Source organism: Oryctolagus cuniculus, chromosome 17 (genome assembly GCF_964237555.1).
Source record: "Oryctolagus cuniculus chromosome 17, mOryCun1.1, whole genome shotgun sequence".
Lineage (NCBI taxonomy): Eukaryota > Metazoa > Chordata > Mammalia > Lagomorpha > Leporidae > Oryctolagus > Oryctolagus cuniculus.
Genome location: NC_091448.1, coordinates 62,365,915 through 62,383,502, shown reverse-complemented (window position 1 = coordinate 62,383,502; position 17,588 = coordinate 62,365,915). Strand labels below are relative to the sequence as shown.

Here is a 17,588-nt window from a genome sequence, read left to right as displayed (position 1 = left end):
CCCACTGCTCCTTTACTTCCTGCCGTGGGGTCCCAGCTGGAAAACTCTCCCCCCAGGGACCCCTTCTCGCTCCCTGGTGACTGCCCCTCCCCCTCTCCCCCTCTCTCAGTGGGATCTGTGCCCTTACGCGCGCTTGGGCAGCCACAGCTGTAACAAAGGCCCCAACCCCGGGTGGCTCCAGCCACAGAAGTTCTCGCAGGTGCGTCCTCTGCTCTGGCCACCACAGCTTCCCAGGCCCACCTGCTCACTGACTCCCAACCCGCTACCCCACCAGCTCCTGATGCCACGTGCGGCTGAGCAGCCACCTTGTCTATTTATTGATTGAGATTTTGTTTATTTATTTGAAAGGCAGAGAGAGAGAGAGAGATCTTCCATCTACTGGTCCACTCCCCAAATGGCCACAGTGGCTGGCTGGGACTGGGCTAGGCTGAAGCCAGGAACCTGGGATTCCATCTGGGTGTCCTGTGTGGGTGCAGGGGCCCAAGGACCTGGGCCATCTTCCTCTGCTTTCCCGGGCCATTAGCAGGGAAGCAGGATTAGAAGTGGAGCAGCTGGGATGTGAACTGGTGCCCGGATACGGGATGCTGGCATTGTAGGTGGCGGCTTAACCACGGTGCCACACAGCCAGGCCCCCTCAGGGACCACTCAGCCCATATTTCCATGGCCTTGGTAAGCTCAGTAGGGCTGGCTGCGCCCCTTCCCCGGACCTCCCCCTCAGCCTCCTCCCCACACAGGCATCAGACAGCCTCCTTGGCTGTCTAGCACCGACCCCGCCCCACCCACCTCACCTCAGAGAGAAGTCCTCTACCCATCCAGCAGCCTCAAGTCCACGTGGCTTTGCCCTCCCCAGGGCTGTGTCACTTTGTCCTGAATGTGTCCACGGCACTCCCATCCTCTCACTGTCCCTGCCCCCGCCCCGCTATGTGTCCCATCCCTGACTTTTCACCCACAGTGGCCCAAGAGCCGTCTTCCAGAGCTGGGAGTTCAGTGCAGAGGGGTAAGCAGCTGCCTGGGTTCTGGACCTGGCTCCGCTTCCATGCCAGCTTCCTGCCAGTGCACACCGTGGGAGGCAGCAGGTAGGGGCTCAATTACTGGGGTCCCTAGAGCCAGCTTGCCTGGACTTAAACCCAGTTTTAAGCTGTGTGGCTTCAGGCAACTTGCCTAACCTCTCTGGGCCTGTTTCCTCCATGGGAAAATAAATAACAGTAGCAGCTTCTGGAGATTACAGCAAGGGCTGCTAAGTTCTGAACACAGGTCTTGCAGTCAGAGAGACCCAGGCCCATTCCTCCCTTGCTCCTGGCTGAGCGGTGGGGGCGGGGAAGGGGGGGGGTCTCCCCTCTCTTAAGACCCAGCCCTGTGTCTGCAGAATGAGAAAATCCGCCGTCTTATATGAGACTCTTAAAAATTACTCCAGGAAAGCTCTCAGCCCTGAGCAGGTAGTAGACCCTTAAGCAGCGCTGGTTACTGTTCTTGTAACTTCCACACGTCAATCTGGTCACAGTGTTCCAAGAACTTAAAACCCTGCTGTGGCCCCCACTAGTTTGGGATGGAGACCAAAGTCCTGTCCCAGGCTGCACGGCCTTATGGGGGCCGGTCGCTGCCTGCCATGCCACACGTGTGCCCCTCAGCTCTGCTGTGGCCCCAAGACTTCCCCTCAAGCCTCTCTTAGCACCTGCCTTTGAACGTGCTTGCCCATCTGCCCGGCACTCCGCTCTCTCTTCCATCTGATTGGCTCCTCATCCTTTAGGATCTGGGTTCAGGGGCCACTTCTTGGGTCCCCCAGGGCAGTGCCCACCTGTCTGGGGCCCGGCACTGCCCCTCTCAGCTCTGTGACTTCCCTGTGCTCAGCACACAGCACGTGTACGACCAGTCTTTGAGGAATGAATGAATGGATGGATGGTTGAATGAATGAATGAGAGACTTGCTCCCTGACACCCACTCTGTATCAGCTACAGGGGCTGTGGACCTCTACAGGGAGGGGGGCCTGGAACCCACCAGAGAAAGAGCAGCCTCTGCTGGCTACTAGCCTGGGCCCCAGACGCCAGGAGGGGTCAGGTGGACGGCCCTTGCTGCCGGCGGTCACCAACACACACACAGCAGACAGGACAGCCGCCTGTAATAACAAGGACAGTAGTCGTCATGGCAACAGCCATTGCTTAAACAGACTCTGTATGCTATTTGATGCCCATCAGCCCCGGCAGGAGGGGGTGCTGGTGGCACCTGCACTTACAGATCGGGGGGCAGTGCAGGAGCCACGTAACTTGCTGGGGCTCAGGTTCAGGACAGGAATGAGACCATCTCTGAGCACAGTGTGCCCTCAACAGCCGGGCCTGCCTGAGCGTCAGTCTCTTCCTCAAGGTGGTGCAACCCTGGGGCAGAAAGATACCTGCCCGAGGGTTCACTGTAGGTCTTGGGCAGTGGCAGCCTCTCAACCTCTCTCCTGGACAAACTCCAGACAGCCAAGGGTCCCCGCTGGGGGCCGGCAGTGGGTGTGGCTTTGGGAGGTGGCCATGAGCCTGAAGGACTGGCCCTGCCCTATCTCCACCCTGACCTCTTTCTGCCTCAGTTTCCTCAAACATCACATGGAGCTGGGGCCAGTGGGGCTGGGGTGGGGGTGGGGTTGTACCCTGACTTGCTTCCTAGGAGCCCCATAAAGGGCTGTCTCCACCTGCTGTTTCCAATTCCTTTTTTCTCCCATTTTTATGTCTTCTTACTTTTTTCTTTGCTCAGAAATGCATTGTGTGGTTCAGAACTCCAGCTGCTACGGGAAGGTTTATGGAGAGATAACCATTCTCAGTCCTTTCTTTTGTACTTTCTGCAGTATTTCTATTTGTAGATAAGATATGAATTTATAGTGTTACCCGCCACTACACACATACACACCTCCTGCAAAAGGCAGGGCCGAGGGAGCTCTGTGGGCAGGGGGTTCCGTGTCTTCGGCTCTCATTCGCAGACCCTCGAGGGGCCTCCTCATCGGGACACAGACCCTGTCTCCACTGTCCCTCACAGCCACGGGGCGCACCCTCTGGGGATGCATCACGCATCATGTGTTGTAGCAATGAGCGTGTTAACTTCCACCAAGATCGGATCCACCCGGTTAAGGACAAAGACTTCTGCTCCTCCGGGGCTTATTATATGGCGAGTAGGCGACACAAGAGGCAGGCGGGTCCTGAATGTGTGTGCCCGGGCTGTGCACGGTGGTGGCTGCTGTTAGTGACATCTTCTGTGGGTTAAGGGTGCAAGAGGCAGGCAGGGGATGACCTCACGCAGGCTGGTGGATTCTGCCCCAGAAGTTGCAGGTTCAGCTCTGTTCCTAAGTTCAGTGGGGTTGTGCAGACAGCTGCATTTGAAAAATTCAGCCCAAGGGCAGGCTTTTGGCTTAACCGCAAAGATACCCACATCCTATATCTGGAGGGCCTGGGTTCAAGACCCAGCTCCGCTCCCAATTCCAGTTTCCTGCTAATGAAGACCTGGAAGGCAAAAGGTGATGGCTCCAATAGATGGGCCCCTGCCACTCACGTGGAAGACCTGGATTGAGCTCCCGGCTCCAGCCCAGGCCCAGCTATTGTGTGAGTGGACCGGTGAATGAGAACTCTTTCTGTCTCTCAAATAAATAGATAAAAACTTTAAAGATTTATTTATTTATTTATTTGAAAGAGTTACACAGAGAGAGGAGAGGCAGAGAGAGGTCTTCCATCCACTGGTTCGCTCCCCAGATGGTTACAATGGCCAGAGCTGTGCCAATCTGAAGCCAGGAGCCAGGAGCTTCCTCTGTGTCTCCCAAGTGGGTGCAGGGGCCCAAGGACTTGGGCCATCTTCTACTGCTTTCCCAGGCCATAGCAAAGAGCTGGATCGGAAGAGGAGCAGGTGGGACCAGAACCGGCTCCCATATGGGATGCCGGTGCTTCAGGCCAGGGCGTTAACCCGCTGCGACACAGCACCGGTCCCAATAAAAACTTTAAAGATCAGTTTTAAGAGTTCACCTGCAGCCGGCGCTGCGGCTCACTAGGCTAATCCTCCACCTTATGGTGCTGGCACACCAGGTTCTAGTCCCAGTCGGGGCGCTGGATTCTGTCCTGGTTGCCCCCCTTCCAGGCCAGCTCTCTGCTGAGGCCAGGGAAGTGCAGTGGAGGATGGCCCAAGTGCTTGGGCCCTGCACCCCATGGGAGACCAGGAAAAGCACCTGGCTCCTGCCATCGGATCAGCGCGGTGCGCCGTCCACTCTGCCTGTCAAAAAAAAAAAAAAAAAAAAAAAAAAAAAAGAGAGAGAGAGTTCACCTGCGCATGTGCCCGACATGTCTAACGGGGCCCCCAGCTGCATTTTTTTTTTTTTAAAGAGAGATTTATTTATTTGAAAGGCCAAGTTACAGAGAGGCAGAGAGAACCATCCACTGGTTCACGCCACAACAGCTGGAGCCAAGCCAATCTGAAGCCAGGAGCCAGGAGCTTCTTCTGGGTCTCCCACGCAGGTACAGGGGCCTAAGGACTTGGCCCATCTTCTACTGCTTTCCCAGGCTATAGCAGAGAGCTGGATCAGAAGTGGAGCAGCCAGGATTTGAACCGGTGTCCATATGGGATGCCAGCACTGCAGGTGGTGGCTTTACCTGCTATGCCACAGCGCTGGCCCCCTGTTTGTTTTGTTTTGTTTTTATTTTTTTAACAGGCAGAGTGGACAGTGAAAGAGAGAGAAAGGTCTTTCTTTGCCATTGGTTCACTTTCCAATGGCCGCCGCGGCCGGCGCACCGCGCTGATCCGATGGCAGGAGCCAGGAGCCAGGTGCTTCTGCTGGTCTCCCATGGGGTGCAGGGCCCAAGTACTTGGGCCATCCTCCACTGCACTCCCGGGCCACAGCAGAGCGCTGGCCTGGAAGAGGGGCAACCGGGACAGAATCCGGCGCCCCGGACCGGACTAGAACCCGGTGTGCTAGCGCCGCTAGGCGGAGGATTAGCCTAGTGAGCCGTGGCGCCGGCCCCCTGTTTGTTTTAATAACAAGTTTACAGGAGCTTTAACTCATGCCCCAATACCATTCGCCCTGCTGGAGGGTCCAGTGTGGAGGTTTGAGTGTGTGCATAGCGGGCACACCTGTGATACCCACCATCCTGCTGTCTTGAACGCGTTCCCACCAGCCGTAACCACCCCTGCCCCACCTCTCCACGGAGACCACCGCTGTCACTGTCCTGCGCCCGTTGGTTGCCGCTGGCCTCCCCAGCCCCAGGACCCCACCCCTGCAGCTCCACCTCCTCCTCCTCCGCCGCCGACTCTGCCTCTCCTCCGTGGGTGGTGTTGACTCCCCGGTCATTCTGCAGAACCGGGGCTTCAAGGCCACAGAGGCACTCTGCATTCAGCCCTGCATAGTGTTTGCCTTCAGCAGGTGCCACTAGCCCCCTGGCATGACCATGGCCCCTTCTGAATGGCTGGGCACCCCAGCGAGGAGGAGCAGGAGCAGAGGCAGAGGCGGAGAGCAGACAGAGAGGGGGACTTCTTGCTCCTCACCACTTGTCTGAGAAGGCTTCTCACTGTCCCCATGTCACAGCTGAGCAGGCCGACACCCTGGAGCCACTCCCTTGGGCACACAGAGCTGGCAGGGGCCAGGGCCAGGGCCAGAACGGTGGAGCTTGGGGGCCTGCTGAGCTACACCTCAAACAACCAAAGCATTTGCATTGGGACTCAAAGATTTAAACCACAATTTGGGAAGAAGGTAGCTTGGCATTTTTTTTTTTTTTTTACAGGCAGAGTGGACAGTGAGAGAGAGAGAGACAGAGAGAAAGGTCTTCCTTTGCCGTTGGTTCACCCTCCAATGGCCGCCATGGCCGGCGTGCTGCGGCCGGCGCACCAAGCTGATCCGAAGCCAGGAGCCAGGTGCTTCTCCTGGTCTCCCATGGGGTGCAGGGCCCAAGCACTTGGGCCATCCTCCACTGCACTTCCCTGGCCTCAGCAGAGAGCTGGCCTGGAAGGGGGGCAACCGGGACAGAATCCAGCGCCCCGACCGGGACTAGAACCCGGTGTGCCAGCGCCGCAAGGCGGAGGATTAGCCTAGTGAGCCGCGGCGCTGGCCGGCATTGTTTAAAAGTCTAATTTAGGCCCTTGGATCCTGTGTGGCCAGGTTCTGGGGCAGAAGCGCGGGGGGGGGGGGGGGGGGAGGAGCAACAGGCGGAGGAGAGCTCTGGGGCTGCAGCTCCCCACCTACTCCCCTAACCAGCCACAGCCCCTACCTCTTTTAGTCCAGATTGTCGAAAGTGAGTCGTCCCCTGCCCCCTCCCCCCAACATACACACACACCAGCCCAGGGACTGGGCACGCAGTCTTGGGTCAAATGTTCAACCTGAAGCCATCGGCTGCACCCAGAGGGGGCAGGGGTCACATGGAACAGGCCTGGGCTGGGCTAGGCCGAAGCCAACAGCCCGGAAGCTGAACCAGGTCTCCCATGTGGGTGGCAGGGACCCAGGTTCTTGGCCATCACCTGCTCCCTGCCAGGGTGTACGTTAGCAGGAAGACAGATCAGAAGTGCCTCCAATATGGGTTCACAGAGGCAGAGATGCAGGCCCAGAGGGGGCGTTCCTGAGGCCTCACAGCTGATGGGTGGCATAGAAAGGGATCGGGGCCGGGCCTGACCCACATGCCGTCTCTGCTTCCCCGAGCTGTGCTGCAGTCCAGTTGTGACACCTGCACCCTGCCCTGCCTGCTGAGCGGGCAGCCAGTCTCCCCGACGCATTCATTATTCAGCTCGCAGGGCTGGCTAGCTCCTGTTACAGACGGTGGGCCCCGGCACCTGCCCTGGCCACTCCCCTTGGCCCTTGTGCAGGACCCAGAGGGGGCCAAGGTCTCCCTCCAAGGTGCCTTGGGGAACTCTGGGCTCTGGAGACCTGGCCTCGCTCTGGGTCAAGTGCAGATGTGCAGGATGGCTTAGGGCCAGTGTCTTTCCCAGGGGACGCTCTAAAGACAAAAGCACCCCCCTCCACATACGCACCTCCTGCGCACGGTGGGCTGATGGGCCCGAGCTAGGTCAGCACCTCTGTTAACTACACTGATTCTAAGGCCAGGCCACCCCCCTCACCCTGCCCCATGCCCAGTGCCGGCCTCTGCAGCTTTCCCGTTCCGTAAACAACACCCACGCTTTCCACTGCTGCTTCAAGGTGAAACCCAAGGCGGCTTTAGAGGAGATGAATTATGGATCCGCCCTCTCGGATCCTGGTCCCAGCTCCCCACGCCTCTCTGGCCAGTCCTGGCTGCTCTAAGCCCCGGGGAGGCTGCGTGTCCAGCCGCAGAGCGGACAGGAGCAGGTCGTTCCCGTGTGTGTGAGTGTGTGTTTCCAAGTGTCTGAGCCAGGGACACCGGCTGCACGCCCGGTCGGGAGCCAGCAGCCACCATGGCGAAGGAGGAAGATGAGGAGAAGAAAGCCAAGAAAGGGAAGAAGGGGAAGAAAGCTCCGGAGCCGGAGAAACCCAAGCGGAGCCTGAAGGGGACCTCCCGGCTGTTCATGGGCTTCCGAGACCGCACGCCCAAGATCTCCAAGAAGGGGCAGTTCCGCAGCGCCTCTGCCTTCTTCTGGGGCCTGCACACCGGGCCGCAGAAGAAAAGGCGCAAGAAGCAGGCCCGCACCGTGCTCAAGTCCACGTCCAAGCTCATGACCCAGATGCGCATGGGCAAGAAGAAGCGGGCCATGAAGGGCAAGAAGCCGTCCTTCATGGTCATCCGCTTCCCGGGGCGCCGCGGCTACGGCCGCCTGCGGCCCCGCGCCCAGTCGCTCAGCAAGGCGTCCACCGCCATCAACTGGCTCACCAAGAAGTTCCTGTTGAAGAAGGCAGAGGAGGCGGGCAGCGAGCGCGCCACGGTGGACGCGTGGCTGCAGCGCTCCGGCTCCCGCGTGGGCTCCCGCAAGCTGCCTTTCCCCTCGGGCGCCGAGATCCTGCGGCCCGGAGGCCGGCTCCGCAGGTTCCCTCGCAGCCACAGCATCTACTCCTCGGGCGAGCCCGTGGGCTTCCTGCCCTTCGAGGACGAAGCCCCCTTCCGGCACTCGGGCTCCCGCAGGTCGCTGTACGGCCTCGAGGGCTTCCAAGACCTGGGCGAGTATTACGACTACCACCGCGAGGGCGATGACTACTACGACCAGCAGTCGCTCTACCAGTACGAGGAGCGGGAGCCCTACTTGGCGGGCCACGCCTGGCCACCTGCTGGCTACCACCCCTACGGGTACCCGCCGGAGGACCCCTACGGCTACTACCACCACCCCGACTACTACTACTACGGCGGCGACGCCTTCGACCCCGGGTACCCCTACGGCTACCCCTACAGCTACGGCTACGGCTACGAGGACTATGCGCCCCCGTACGCGCCCCCGGCGGGGTACTCCTCACCTTATAGCTTCCTGGATGCGTACGAGGGCCAGGTGGACCCCTACGGCTACTACCTGGATCCCTACGCGCCTTACGACTCGCCCTACCTGCCCTACGACCTGCCCTACGACACTCCCTACCACCTGCCCTACCTCGACCCCTACGGGGCCCCCTACACGCTCCCCTATGCCGAAGGCGACTACGGCGGCGGTGGCGACGAGGCCATCTACCCTCCCGGAGCGCCCTACCTTTATCCGGAAGAGCCGGCCTTCATGTACCCCTGGGTGCCGCCACCCATCCCCTCGCCGCACAACCCCTACGCGCACCCCATGGATGACATCGCGGAGCTGGAGGAGGAGCCGGAGGAGGCGGCGGGCAGCGGGCGGCAGGGCGGCACCTCCTTCCGCCTGCCCAGCGCCGCCTTCTTCGAGCAGCAGGGCATGGACAAGCCGGCCAGGTCCAAGCTGTCCCTCATCCGCAAGTTCCGCCTCTTCCCGCGGCCCCAGGTCAAGCTCTTCGGGAAAGAGAAGTTGGAGGTGCCCCTGCCGCCCTCCCTGGACATCCCCCTACCCCTGGGGGACGCGGACGAGGAGGAAGAGGAGGAGGAGGAGGATGTGGCCCCATTGCCCTATGCCCACCCTTACTGGGGCTTCCTCACGCCGCGCCAGCGCAACCTGCAGCGCGCGCTGTCGGCCTTCGGCGCTCGCCGGGGCCTGGGCTTCGGCCCGGACCTGGGCCGCCCCGCGCCGCGCCCGGCCACCTCGCTGGCCAGGTTCCTCAAAAAGACGCTGTCGGAGAAGCAGCCCCTGCCGCGGCGGCTCAGGGGCAGCCAGAAGGCGCGGGCCGGGGCTCCGGCAGTCAGGGAGGCGGCCTACAAGCGCTTTGGCTACAAGCTGGCGGGCATGGACCCCGAGCGGCCCAACACGCCCATCGTGCTGAGGCGGGCGCAGCCGCTGGCGCGCAACAACAACAACTCGCACCGGCCGCCCTCGCCCCCGGCGCCACCCCGCGCCCTCGCGCACTGGAGCGCGCCCTTGGGCCCCGCGCGGCCGCCCAGCCCCGGCCCGCCGCCCTGCTCCCCGGTGCTCTCGCCCTACGGCTCGCTCCGCCGGCACCCGCCGCCCTGGGCCGCGCCCGCTCACGTGCCCCCGGGCGCGCAGGCCGGCTGGTGGGCCTTCGTGGAGCCCCCGCCCGTGGGCCCGGAGGCGCCGCCCGACCTCAGGGCGTTCGCGGGGCCCCGGCCTTCGTTCAGAGGCTCCCGCCACCGCCGAGGCGCGGCCTTCGGCTTCCCCGGGGCCTCCCCACAGGCGTCGCGCAGGGCCTGGACGCCCCTGCCCTCACCCCAGCCCTCGCTGAGGAACCTGCCGGGCCCCGGGTATCGCTCGCCTCTGGGGCCCCTGTCCCCCCAGCTGTCTTTCCGCCGAGGCCCCTTCCAGCCGCCCTTCCCGCCCCCGCCCCGGCGGCCCCGCTCCCTGCGCGAGCCCCCAGCCCCGCGCCGGGCCTCCGGGCGCCCGGGCCCACCGCGCTCGCCGGCCCTGGGCTCGCCGCGGCCGGCCTCGCCGCCGCCTCTGCGGGGCCCGCGGCGCCGATCTCTCGACCTCCCCTCGCGCCTCCCGCACTCGTGGCGGCGGCTCAGCGAGCCGCCCACCCGGGCCGTCAAGCCCCGGGTCCGCACGGCCTTCCACCCGCCGCCACCAGGGCCAGGGGGCTGGCGCGCCGCCGCCGCCGCCGGAGAGAGCCAGCAAGAACCCGAGGATTCGGAGACGCCCTGGACGGTGCCCCCGCTGGCCCCCAGCTGGGACGTGGACATGCCTCCCACCCAGCGCCCACCTTCCCCGTGGCCAGGAGGGGCCGGCAGCCTCCGAGGCTTTTCCAGGCCACCCCCTGTGCCGGAAAACCGCTTCCTCCAACACCTGGGCCCTGTGCCGGCCCCCGGTGCCCAGACTGAGAACCCAGCCTCTGACCCCGCCCATGTTTTCGTGGGCAGACACCACGACCCCGGGCCTGGACAGCTCACCAAATCGGCCAGCCCTAGTCCTGAGAAGCCGGAAGAAGAAGCCGCCCCAGGGCACCCCCAGCCACCAGCAGAGCCGGAACCCCTGACACCGGCACCCTCCAAGGATGTATTCCCGGAGCAGAAGGCATTAAGGCCCAGCCTGTCCTACCCACTGGCCTCAGGAGATCAGACGAGAGCCACATGGCCCCCGTGGCGCCGCTGGAGGACCCTGCCTCGAGCCCCGGCTCCCTTGGCGCCCACCGGGGCCCCTGCGCCCCTGCCCAAAGGCGGTGAGAGGCGCCAGGCTGGACGTTTTGCTGTGGTCATGCCTCAGGTGCAGAAGCTGAACGCCTTCCAGCACATTGGGTCTGGTACCAGCCAGCCAGCCCAGGACCCCAAGCCCAGCCCCAAGCCTCCAGCCTGGAGTCTGCGCTGGTCCCACCTCTGGCTGCCAGCAAATGCCCACCGTGCCTGGCCACGGGCACACACCCACCCCCAGTCCTGCCGCCCGGGCCTCAGGGCCATCTGCTTGTCCCTCAGAGGCCCCTGGGAAGCGGTTGACCCCACAAGTTGCCGGAACAAGGTATGGGGGCATAGGTCAGAGGGCGGGCTTGGGAGCGCTGGCCCGAGGAGTCCTGTGCAAGCTTAGTGAGCTGCTGGCCTCTGTTTGTGCCTTAGTCTTTCCATCTCTAAATTGGGGAGAGTATCCTCAGCCTCCCAGAGCTGCCCGGAAGGTTAAGGTGGGGGACGCCCAGCCCAGGACAGAGGTGTGCAAAATTGCACCCAGGTTGCTTTTGGGGAAGGGATCTTTGAAGGAGCACTGGGCTCTAGAGGTTGGGCCACGCCCAGTGCAAAATCCACATTCATGCTGTTCTCTTGACCTCCAAACTGGAGTCCTCCCTCCCCCCACTTTATAATCCCCTGGGGTGCAGGATTCTGTACTAAGCAAACATAAGGGGCTCAGGACACAAGCTTTGGGCTGGGGAAACAGGCCCAGCCATCACCCCATGGCTATGCAGGGCAGGCAGCCTTATTGAGGGGTGCCCAGCCCATGCCTGGCTGCCACACTCGTGGCGGAACGTGAGCCCCATGCTAGGTGGCCCTTGGCGGAGGCGGGTGGTCACTGGAGCCTCCCCCGGGACGCCCAGGGTGGGCGGGGCAAGCAGGGGCAGCAGGTGCCTCTCCGCCTCCGCAGACGGTACCCGGTGGAGCGGGCAGCCAGCCGGGCCTGGCAATGGCGACTGGGGCGGCCTGGCTGCTGGGGGGGCCCTGGCCGCGGCGGCGGGTACCCCGTGCCGTGTGGGCTGCGGCGTTGCGGGAGCGGGCCGCGGGGCGCCCGGGGGTGAGAGGCAAGGATGCCTGGGCCCTCCTCACCCTGGAATACGTGAGTGGCTGAATTATTCAGGGTCTGTGGCCGCTGGCGAGCACGTGGGCAGGTGGGTGGGCCCGAGGCCAGGGCTGAAAGGGTGATACTTGCCGTGGCCTACTTAGCAGCCTGGCGGCGGGCACACGGCATGTGGGGCTCCCTCCTGGTGTCTCCTTTCTGTGCCTGCTCAGTCACACGGATCCCAGGCAGGCCTGCATGCCCTCGTGTGTGTGGGAGTGAATGCTAGGGCCAAATGAAGAAAGTGTGTGTGTTGTGAGCACCAGGGCCTGAGCCGATGTGGTTTTCGTGGGGGCTGGGGTCATTGGCCCACCCTCTGCATGCAACCCAAAGGTGGAATGCAGACTTCTATCGTCCAGTGCACCCCCCCCCCAGGGTGAGGAGGGCCCCCTGCTATGCGTCCCCACACGTGCCAAGTAGGCCTTGAGAGTATATGCTGCCGCCTGGGACCACAGGTCTCCTGAAAAACCAGGAGTAGCATGGGAGTTGTGTGAGCTGCAGGCGCCCTTGTATGGGGGTCTGCACGTGGGTATTCACACATTTGCCCAAGGCTGGGCACAGGTGTATGGTCCTGAGATGGTCTCTGTCCCTGCCCTCACGGAGGCCCCATATGTCAGGACACCTGTGTCCACGGAGCCATCACACCCGCCAACACGCAGGGTCTGCAGGGAAGCAATGCTGGGAGAGCTGAGGTTGGGGGGGAGCAGGTGCATGGGAGGGGCAGGTGCATGGGAGGGGCAGGTGCAACCTGGAACACTGGCGAGCTCACAGGAGCACCAAGTCCCTGGGCATGTATGGGTAAGAGTTTTGTGCACTCCCTAAGCACCATAGTCTTCCAAGGCAGGGAGACCTTGCAGGACCCACCAGGCTGGCCCGTGGAGGGTCCTCTTCCTGACAATAGTAGCAGGGTCCCAGGTGTGTCTGGGCCGGAGCCTGCCCGTGAGGTGCACACACACACACCCACAACTCTGCCTCACGCAGATGCACTCCATTCGCAACCTGCCCTCCGTGCGGTCCCGTGAGCAGCACAGCGAGGATGGCGTGGAGGACATGACACAGCTGGAGTGAGTGGGAGAGGCTGGGTGTGGTCCCCAGTGGGAGGGCGGTGCGGTGGGGTGCGGGGGAACCCACACTCTCAGCCTGAGCCCCTGCTCCCCCCTCCCGGAATCTTTTGAGACTTTTCTCCTACCTGCCGTGTGCACTAGGCCTTGAGTTGGCATCCTGGCCTTGCCCAAACTCACCAACCGGGGACCTTGGGTCCCAGCCTGCACCTGACTTCTCCTCTACAAGGTGGGGGTGGGGGCGGGGTGGAGACACCCAGAACTGTGAGGCGACACTGCCTTCAAAGAGCGTCCCCCAGGCCTGTGGTGAGGTGGGTGTGATGCTTATCGTACCCATTAGACACATGAAGAAACGCCAGGCAGAGAGGTGAAGTAGCTTGCCCAAGGCCTCACAGCTCCCTGATGTCAGAGACAGGACTTTTTTTTTTTTTTTTAAGATTTATTTGAGAGAGACACAGAGAGGTCTTCCATCCACTAGTTCACTCCCCAGTTGGCTGCAACAGCCAGAGATGGGCCAATCCAAAGCCAGGAGCCAGGAGCTTCTTCTGCGTCTCCCACATGGGTGCAGGGGCCCAACGACTTGGGCCACCTTCTACTGCTTTCCCAGGCCACAGCAGAGAGCTGGGTGGGAAGAGGAGAAGCTGTTGCTGGTGCCGCACCTCCACCTGTGGTGCCGGCACACCGGGTTCTAGTCCCGGTCAGGGCGCCGGATTCTTTCCCAGTTGCCCCTCTTCCAGGCCAGCTCTCTGCTGTGGCCCAGGAGTGCAGTGGAGGATGGCCCAAGTGCTTGGGCCCTGCACCCCATGGGAGACCAGGAGAAGCACCTGGCTCCTGGCTTCGGATCAGCGCGGTGCACCGGCCGCAGCACGCCGGCCACGGCGGCCATTGGAGGTTGAACCAATGGCAAAGGAAGACCTTTCTCTCTCTCTCTCTCTCTCTCTCTCTCTCTCTTTCTCACTGTCCACTCTGCCTGTCAAAAAAAAAAAAAGAGGAGGAGCAGCTGGGACTCAAACCAGCACCCATATGGGATGCCAGCACTGTAGGCAGAGACTTAACCTACTACGCCACCCCCCACCCCCCGAGACAAGTGTCTTGAACTCAGGCCTAACCAAAAAAGCATTGCACCGAGTGGGGAGGGGTCCGGCTTAGCTGCTGATCGCCCCTCTCCACGCCCTTTCAGAGACCTCCAGGAGAACACCGTGCTGTCCAACCTCAAGACCAGATTTGAACGGAACCTCATCTACGTAGGTCTCGGGTCTGGCAGGGCCTGGGTCTGCTGGGCGGCTGCCTCCTGGGCTCCGGTGGGAAGCCCCAGACCGGTGGCCTGAGGTTTGGGCTCTGGGGTTTCTGGTGTGTGTGACAGCCTGAACCTCTCAAATGTGTAGCATCAAGTGCTGGGTGCCAGAGGCCCAGACCTGCAGGCAGGAAGCAGAAATGTGTCCCTCCCCCTGATCCCCCAGCCCCGTGCACCCTGGGGCCCCAACCCATGGAGCTCGCAGAGTCCCCAAATTGGTGCACTTGGGTCTCAGAGTACGGGTAGCCCGAGGGGCGTTCCTAGAGTGTCAGGACAGCGGCCCAGGGCCACCGTATGGAAAGCCTTCTGGGGACCCTCTGGGTTCCCCTAGCTCTGCTCGCTCTGGTCTGGCCCCGTCCCCAGGCAGAAGCCTTGGCCTGACCGTGAGTAAATGAAGCTGGCAGCCCAGGGGCAGGATCATGGCTGTGGGCACCAGGGGAGGACCGTGGGGTGCTGTGGTGCTGAGGCCACCGTGTCCCCGCAGACATACATCGGCAGCATCCTGGTGTCGGTGAACCCCTACCGGATGTTTGGGATCTACGGGCCGGAGCAGGTGCAGCAGTACAGCGGGCGGGCCCTGGGAGAGAATCCTCCGTGAGTATCTGCGCTCCGGGTTCTTCTCTGAGCTCGGCGGAACCCTGGCTGCTGCTCAGCCCGGCGGTGTCTTCCCCAGGCCTGGCCGCAGCCCTGTCTGGAGGCCACAGCGGCCCAGAGCAGGATGGCCATGGGAACACTTCCCTACAAAGGGGTTGCGGGGTTGATGGACTTGGCTGCCCGGCTGGGCGGAGAAACCCGCCGCCCCCCCCACACCCCGCCCCCAGCCCCTGGGACTTTGAGACAGGCGCCAGGCCCAGGGGTAACGGGAAGCCTGTCTCCCCAGGCACCTCTTTGCCATTGCAAACCTCGCCTTCGCCAAAATGCTTGATGCCAAACAGAACCAGTGTATCATTATCAGGTGAGCTGGTGTAAATGGGGCCCCCCGTAGGCGGCACCTGCGGCCCTCGTTCTCCTACTTCATGGCGGGGTCGGGCCCACCGTGGTAGCTGGAGGCTGAGCCTACCCTTCTGCCCGGCCAGCGGGGAGAGCGGCTCTGGTAAAACCGAGGCCACGAAGCTGATTCTTCGCTACCTGGCCGCCATGAACCAGAAGCGGGACATCATGCAGCAGGTGCGTCTGTCTGTCCATCCCTCCCGGCTGGCTTGTCTCCCTGGGAGCCTCCCCTGAGCACCCCCGCCCCCACCCGGAGGAGGCTGAGTTGCAACAGATGGATCGCGACCTTGCCTAGGGCTGCCCGTCCTGCTGCTGTCCCCAGAGAAGCACCCGTGCTTCCTGAACAGGGCCCCAGCTCGCCCAGGCCACTCGTCCCGTCCGCTCCCCCACCTGTCCCTGCCTTCTGGCCCCTGGATGCTGTGGTGTTAAAAGAGGTGGGGGAGGCCGGCGCCGCGGCTCACTAGGCTAATCCTCCGCCTTGCGGCGCCGGCACACTGGGTTCTAGTCCCATGGGAGACCAGGAGAAGCACCTGGCTCCTGCCATCGGATCAGCGCGGTGTACCGGCCACAGCACGCCGGCCGTGACAGCCATTGGAGGGTGAACCAACGACAAAGGAAGACCTTTCTCTCTGTCTCTCTCACTGTCCACTCTGCCTGTCAAAAAAAAAAAAAAAAAAAAAAAAGAAAGAAAAAAGAAAAAAAAAAGAGGTGGGGGAGGCAGTAGATGCCAGAGTGGGGGTGCATCGGAGGACTCGAGGCCAGGGCCTGTGTGGGGTTGGAGGTTTACTGAGGACCTGCTGTGCGCCAGGCTGGGCACTGGGGAGGAGACGGCAGTGACTCAGAAATCCACCCCCTGTTAGTAATGGCATTCCAGTGGGAGGAACTTGTGAAAGCACCTACTGTGAAAACACGATCACGAGTGTCAAAGTTGTTTGCACCCACATTTATCTTTCAATTCCATGTTCCACAGACCTTTTTTAAAAAATTTGTTAATTATTTGAGAGGCAGGGTTAGAGAGAGAGAAGGAAAGACAGAGAAGTCTTCCATCCGCTGGTTCACTACCCAAATGGCTGCAATGGCTGGGGCTGGCCCAGGCTGAAGCCAGGAGCCAGGAGCCAGGAGCTTCTTCCGGGTCTCCCACGCAGGTGCAGGGGCCCAAGGACTTGGGCCATCTTCCACTGCTTTCCCAGGCCATAGCAGAGAGCTGGATTGGAAGTGGAGCAGGCGGGTCTCGAACCGGTGCCCATATGGGATGCCAGCACTTCAGGCGGTGGCTTTACCAGCTACGCCACAGCGCCCTGCCCTTTCCACAGACTGTGGAAGCCCCCTTATCTGTGTGTGAAAGGGTGGAAGGTTGAGTAGAAAAGTGTGGGGAGGAGAGAGGGGGCATGTTGGGTGTGTAATTGTAAGTATGGCGGTCAGGGCAGGCCGCACTGGGAAGGCAAGGGACGTGGGCTCAGGGATGGAGAAGCGCAGAGCCGGAGAGAAGAGGGTTATGTGTGAGTCAGCCCAGGGCACCGGGGAGCAGCAGAGAGGCAGCGCGTGGCCAGCAAAGAAGCCAGCCAGCGAGCATCTTAGCAGGCTGGTCCCTGTGGGGAGTGGGTCAACCCAAGCTGCACCCTCGGGAGCCCAGCCTGGGACTGCCATCCTGGGCCCCCTGACAGCCAACTAGACGATGGCTTTGCTCTTAAGCGGTTCTCCAAGCCTTTCAGATCAGACTTCTAGAAGGACTGGCACGGTAGACAGGGAAAGAAGTAGGTGCCCCTCCAGCACCTGCCGTGTGCCAGGGCCTCCGGTTACGTCATCAGCAGAGCTCACCACCGCCCTGGGAGCAGGTGCATGGTGCCCGTCTGCAGGTGGGGAGCTGTGGCCTCAGAGAGGAGGTGACCTGCCTAGTGTCCCTTCAGGGCAGGGGGGTGGCAGAGCTGGGGTTTGCAGTCCATGGCCTAGCGTTGTCATGGAGCGTGGGGTGGGAGGAGTTGAGGGCTGGGCCTGGGGCTGGGGATGCCTGTGCCGGGCACACGACAGATCTGAGGATGTGCCCGCCAGCTGTGATGGCCGCGGGGCTCCCTTCCTAGCCAAGACCCCGCCCTTGCTCATAACCATCCAGCCATTTACATGGAGGCTAGTTTTAGGCAACGCTGGACGGACGCGGGTCTTGAAACAATGGCCCTTGTCTTTGCTCCACCCTCCCATGCGTGTGGGCATCTTCAGTATCCACCCCCCCCAAACATTTCATAGCTCCCTCTCATTGGACAGGCCTTGGTCAAGTGTTCTCACTGGAGCCAATCATGGAGCACTGCGATTAGCATGCTATGCCTGGATTGGCTGAGGCCTGGGCCGTGGGCTCCACCCCTCTGATGTTTATCTCCTCTGGACAGGAGGCCTCTCTCCCCAGCCCCTGGCTTTATGCTCTGCCCTGTGCTGGCCCCAGGGGCACAGGAGCAGCGGACGCACCATCTGGCGCCCTCAAGGGCGTCCCAGACCAAAGAGTAATGCAGGGCACTCCCTGAGCAACCGCAGGGCAGCCC

At 62.1% G+C, this 17,588-nt stretch overlaps 1 protein-coding gene across 1 annotated transcript in view; it reads left to right on the top strand.

Annotated features, from left to right (window-relative positions):
* The first annotated feature begins 7,365 nt into the window (after nucleotides 1-7,365).
* MYO15A (myosin XVA) overlaps nucleotides 7,366-17,588 on the top strand; it is a 46,826-nt gene continuing 36,603 nt past the window's right edge. Inside the window, exons 1-6 of the mRNA XM_070060056.1 lie at nucleotides 7,366-10,911; nucleotides 12,694-12,776; nucleotides 13,954-14,017; nucleotides 14,552-14,661; nucleotides 14,948-15,022; nucleotides 15,144-15,234. Coding sequence (XP_069916157.1) covers nucleotides 7,366-10,911; nucleotides 12,694-12,776; nucleotides 13,954-14,017; nucleotides 14,552-14,661; nucleotides 14,948-15,022; nucleotides 15,144-15,234 — 3,969 coding nt within the window. The remainder of the gene's footprint in view (nucleotides 10,912-12,693; nucleotides 12,777-13,953; nucleotides 14,018-14,551; nucleotides 14,662-14,947; nucleotides 15,023-15,143; nucleotides 15,235-17,588) is intronic.